The following is a 6,092-nucleotide window of genomic DNA, read 5'->3' on the forward strand; positions in this document are numbered from 1 at the left end:
TGTGTGTGTGTGTGTGTGTGTGTGTGAGAGACAGAGAGAGAGAGAGAGAGAGACTACTGGTGTCTATATTCATCTTTGTCTGTCTGTCAGTGTGTGTGTGTGTGTGGGTGTGTGAGAGAGAGAGAGAGAGAGAGAGAGAGAGACTAATGGCATCTACATTCATGTCTGTGTGTCTGTCTGTGTGTCTGTCTGTCTGTCTGTCTGTCTGTCTGTGTGTGTGTGTGTGTGTGTGTGTGTGTGTGTGTGTGTGTGTGTGTGTGTGTGTGTGTGTGTGTGTGTGTGTGTGTGTGTGTGTGTGTGTGTGTGTGTGTGTGTGTGTGTGTGGCAGAATCAATGAGCGGCTGCAGCTGAATTGGTGCTCTGAAGAATGACATGATGTAAGAATGTGTTTCTGTCGCCGTGTTACGTAATCACCTCGGCCTGCAGTCATCCAGTCTGTTTTAGCCTCTTTTTCTGATATGTGAAGATATTTTTAGATATTCTTTATTATTCTATGATGCTTGTTTGTAACTTTGTGCAACTTTTTGTGTTGTGTGTGTGTGTGTGTGTGTGTGTGTGCGTGTGTGTGTGTGTGTACTCAAACTGCCTCTGAGTGAAACACAAAGAAACACATCTCAAGTCAGAAGCATCACACTTCTGCTCGGTCGAGTGGAGGCGCATCACGACAATAAAGAGCAACAAAGAGGACTGAGATGACGATAATACGCTCCAAACACACACAGCCGTGTCATTGTTAGATTATGTCTCGTTTAGCATCGAAATGAGCCTCAGTGACTCTGAGAGCATTTCACATCCTGAGTCACAGAAGTCTGTCATTAACTCTGTTTTTGTGTCACGCTCAGTAACCAAAGTATCAGAGAACCCTGTCAGCTCTTTGGTGGATCGTATCCAGATGTAAATTTAGGAATTTAAAATACACTCTTACCACGGTGAGGGCATTTGTTAAACCTTTTCCTATTTCTTTCAACTAGCGATGCACCCATACTGATATTCCGATATATGTTTCATATGATATAAGTGTTTCAGATTCAATTAATTACTTAATAAAATATACTCAAGTAGCTGGATCAGATATAGTTGACAACAGAGTTATACTATTTTTAACTAAGATATAAACTTGAATTGCAATTCCTGTTCATTTTGACGATATTTTACCAAGTCGTTGGTGTGCGATTTATTATTTTAATAATCAATAACAATTAAGTAAATGTGTATCTATGTATTTATTTGTTGCATTTAGTTTGACAAAGTTAGGAAAGCAATGTTTAAGTTAAGAATGGTGTTGCCTCACACATAAAAGAATGATTCCAGTCTCTTCCACACAGTTTATTAATTAAAGAAGCTGTATTTAACATTCAGAGTGTTAACATCGCAGCCTGGTGCTGAAAAGTTGAGAATATTTAAATAATTATGCGAAATCAAGAGTTGGACTGTAATCAGCTTAACTTTCTGTCTCATTTCATGAAGAACACACGACTGCGTGCTTTGGATTTGAATGCTGACATTTTAATTAAGTTTTTGCGGCATTTCTTACCTCGATTTGAAAGTGTACAGTAGAAAGGTGACAGGAAATAAGGGGGAGGAAGACGGTAAATGATGTGCAACAATGGTTTCTGGACGGGAATCGAACCGGGGAGGCTGCACTCAGAGTATTGTACACAGTGTTGACAGCTATTCCACCACGACAGGCCTGAATAACCAACCGCTCACCGGACACACGGACTGAGGCAGTAGTCACGATACAGCAAAAACTGCTGCTTTTCATGTTCATCCAGGACAGTGGCACAGAACAAACTGTGGATAGTAGTAATATACATAAAGTGTACACTTTCCAAAATATCAGTCAAAGAAAACCCGACATTAAACCAAAATAAATAACCATTTTGGTTATTAAATACAACTTTGAGTATGATAACATGCTGCCTTTTCATTCTAGGGGAACAGATATATCTGCTTTAATATGTGAGGTATGGATTATCAGCACACAATGTTATCGCAGTCTAAAATCCCATTTATGTGCCTCTCTCTCTCTCAACAGCCTCTCGTTCTCTCCATCTTTCTGGAGACTCCAGTTCCTTTCTTGTTCCCTCTCTCGCTACACGTCTCCATTTTCCCCATCCGCCCCCTCGCAGAGCAATCTCTCTGCTCGTACAGTGAATTCATTTCACTGAATGCTTCCCCCGTGCATCAAAGGGACGGCGGTCCGTCTCAGGTGACGGGGGGGGCTGGGAGTATCAAAGCCTCGCTTCAATTTGCCGTCGGTTTCTCTCCACGTCTGTTATTGTCCTGGACAGTCCTTAGCCAAATGAAATTATCTCTCCCACTTCCTCTCGCTCTGCATCAGGCCCGCGGTCTGTGGCATTCATTGGGTCTATTTTTAGTGGTCAGTCTCCCTCGGCTTTATTGGCTCAATGTTACGCTTCGCCAGCTCAGGACGTAAACAAACATTGCAGCTGAAATGTCACCGGCTGTGGTTACGTTATGTAGATGTTCTTTTTTTGAAGGTGTTGATTCTGCATATATTAATATGTATTAAGACAATCAGGCAAATAAATGTGAGAGACATTCAGAAGAAGAGGAATTTGATTCCAGCTCTGCAGGGGGCTCAGCTGATAGAGTTTTGTTCGGTTTGAACTTTTAATTGACATTTTAACAGCAGAATAATCTGACATTCTCATAGAGTTTCTGTTTGCCTGAAACTATTTTTGATTGGTGGAAATGCTGCATGTAGAGAAAGACATTATTTATAAGGGTGGATTGAGAATATTCAACTCCATCGGTACAACAAAATCCAGTTCAAGCTCAAGCAAAGTGCTTCTACATTAACGGTTTATACAGTTGATTCAAATTGATCCTTTGAATGATCCGATATCGAGTGATTGAAAGATTGATCTCAGGTTTATGCCTCTTCCCGTGGATGTGTGACAGCTGCTCTGTGCACACATTACGCTGCTCTTATACCAACGACGTAATATGTAAACATAAACCCGACTTTGTCCCTTTTTACACAGTCGCACTGCAAACATCAAAGTGTAAGCTGGGTTTTTTCGTCTGCTCTTTGCATTTTGGGACAGGGGCGTAAAGTGTAGGGGTCAGCTCTAGGCTCAATTCTTAATAAGGATATTAATATATGTATGTATTTTTTTATTTTATGTATTTTCATTTGTAGGCCTATTAATAATGCACCAGGTTAGAGAGTTCCCTGTAAAATGTGCAGCATTAGATCTCTGAGAATCTCTTTCATATCCAAGTAATATTGGTGTTGTACCTGAAATATCCAGAATCAAATCGATATTGAATCAAATCGGAAATCGTATTGAAGTGGGACCTTGTGAATCAACAAACCACTACGTTCAGTATGTGCAGTAAAGCTCACTACGGGTCGGAGTTCCCCTCTTTCAGTGTTCATGAAGCACGATGCGGTTATATAGTGCACATAGTTGTGTTTTTAGATTGAGATGAAAAGAAGATGGAAGAAACAAAAACATAAAACATGACATGCAAAAGTTCAAAATGAACAATAATACAATGTAGTTTCTGTATATTATATTTAATTCGTTGTTTGAACATTATTAACTCTGTGGTTTCAAGCCATTGTCCTACCTGTCACACAGATGTTGTTTGAGGCCTTTGGCTACTTGGACGTAAAGGGAATATTTTGTTTTTATCTCTTTTCTTCTAGCGGGATCCCGGGGAAGAAATGTGGCACCATCATAGTGAGAGCAGAAGAGCTGAGCAACTGCAGGGTAAGAGTCTGTTCGGTTCCCCTGGCGATTCATTTGAAGTCAAACTTTCAGACTTTTCAGATACTTTCCTCCAATTAGACCAAGCGTCTGGTTTTTACATCATTTAAAGTGACACGTCTGACCCATCGGCTACTCCACACAGTTTCAAATACAAACTCTGAATTACTAGGAGACACACGTTGGGTCGATTATTTGCTTTATACAAACATATAACTCGCTAAAAGTTATATAACACTGTTGCAATAAATTCCACCTTTATCTCATTTATATCGGTAACAATTTAAAAACACCACAAAGTAGTGGAATCAACTAAATCTGAACATTATAACCTACATCTTATTTTTCAATTCATACCAATTCAATGTATTTGTAATGCCCGAAATCACGAATCACAAATTTTCCTCAGAGGGCTTTACACTCTGTACAGCATACGACGTCCTCTGTCCCGCACATCGGAACAGGAAGAACTCCCCCAAATATCTCCTTCAACAGGGAGAAAAAAAGGAAGAAACCAGGGCTATGTCAGAGCTGTATGTGTTAGACTGCTGAGTGTAAAACAATAAATATATATATATATTATCATAGATGTTAACACTGTCCTTCTATGCCTTTTAGCACTCATTGCTTTAAGAATGCACCAAAGGCATTATTTCCTAACAGTACCACTGTACTACTACCAGCCAGAGGAAACATTAAGCATCATCACAGAGCAGACACTGTGCTGGATTTTAATAAGTTACGTTCACTTTAACAGGTTTGTAGTTACGTTTGCAAAGAGAAAGTATGGTTTTCATTTATGTTCCCTCTGGAGACAAAAGAAACAAACAACACTTTTGTTCTTGCTGCTAGTTTTAAACCAGTTTCAGAGGACTGGATTTAAATGAAAGATAAAGCAGACTGTTGCCACGTCTTTAGTTGAACTTTGTGATGAGCCAGACTGTGACTGTGTCTATTTGAATCTCTATTTCAAAAGAAAAGAAAACTAATCTTAAACATTTGGACCCTGTTCAGTCTTCCTCTCCATTCTGGTCGTGTTCTGTCATTTCCAGCTGTGACGCTGGTGAGTCTGTGTGTCTGTGGACAGATTATTCTGACCGCGATAGCGCCGCAAGATGCAAGATGCATTCATGACGCTTTACAGATGTGCAGTTGTTCGAAAAATGAAGGTTGAACTTGAAGATGGGTGTGGTCCAAGCAAGGGCGCAGGAATTAGGGAGGTGGGAAGTTAGAAAGGGGCCATTGGCTCCACCACTTTACCCCCTTGGCCCGATTTGGCGTCGCAGCTAGTTCCATCCCATCATAAGATGGTCTCTAGTTTGTTGGTGTTTCTGCCACCTGCAGATGCATCACTTCACTACAAGACATCGCTAGTGAAGCGTGATAGATGATTTATAATTTATTCTCTCTGATGAAAACATCAAACGGTGAATGTCGTGTCGTTTTGGCGCACTTCCTTCAAATCAAAGAGCCCCCATTTTGCAACAAAATATGACAAGAGAAACAGAGAGAAAGAGAGAGAAAACCCCCGTAGAGACGCCCGTTTCTCTCCTGGCAACACACAACATCCCAGAATGCATTGCAGCAATCAGAGAAGTTGATCACATCTCATTTTTTTGGTCATCTCGCCGTCATCCTGGGAAACAAAGGAAAATTAAAAGAACTCAGGGAAATTCATTGTAATAAATAACTTACAACCCCTGCACATCATTAATTATATATTTAAGATGATATCATGGTAATAATTTGCAAGTGTCAGAGTGTCCGAGGGTAAAATTAAGCCTGAAAATCTTGATTTAATCTTCTAATCTCTGTTTTAAGGCAGGTGAAGATTACATTTTAATATCAGCTCCCAGAACGAAAGTGGGTTCAAAATGTATACAAATAACTTATGTATCACTTTCATTGATATATGTACTGTGATATTAAAATATTGGGCCAGTCTTACATTTACGTGATAATACAAAAATCAGAAGGACCAAATTGACTTTTTAAATCAGAATTATTCCCCAACATGTGTCTCTAACTGAATGTAAACAACAGTGTCTGATGTTACATGTCTTGATAGCGATTGGTCACATTGGGACCATCACGATTTTGGTGACTTCCCTCCGTTCCAGGAATCAGTGCTGCTGCAGTTCTGTGGCAACAAGCTGGATAAGAAGGACTTCTTCGGAAAATCTGATCCCTTTCTCGTCTTCTACCGCAGCAATGAAGACGGATCGTAAGTTGACAAGCAGCTCCCCCGTGGTATTTGTGGATGTCAATTTGCTGAATTAACAAAAGCAGCTATCTCAGTTTTACACACACACACACACACACACACACACACACACACACACACACACA

At 40.1% G+C, this 6,092-nt stretch overlaps 1 protein-coding gene across 1 annotated transcript in view; it reads left to right on the forward strand.

The window, feature by feature from the left end:
* Positions 1-6,092, forward strand: part of LOC116390583 (copine-8-like) — a 65,336-nt gene that overhangs the window by 34,919 nt on the left and 24,325 nt on the right. The window contains exons 7-8 of the mRNA XM_031860419.1: positions 3,683-3,746; positions 5,864-5,967. Coding sequence (XP_031716279.1) covers positions 3,683-3,746; positions 5,864-5,967 — 168 coding nt within the window. The remainder of the gene's footprint in view (positions 1-3,682; positions 3,747-5,863; positions 5,968-6,092) is intronic.

The sequence above is a fragment of the Anarrhichthys ocellatus genome, unplaced genomic scaffold (assembly GCF_004355925.1).
Source record: "Anarrhichthys ocellatus isolate YVR2014 unplaced genomic scaffold, GSC_Weel_1.0 scaffold2, whole genome shotgun sequence".
NCBI lineage: Eukaryota > Metazoa > Chordata > Actinopteri > Perciformes > Anarhichadidae > Anarrhichthys > Anarrhichthys ocellatus.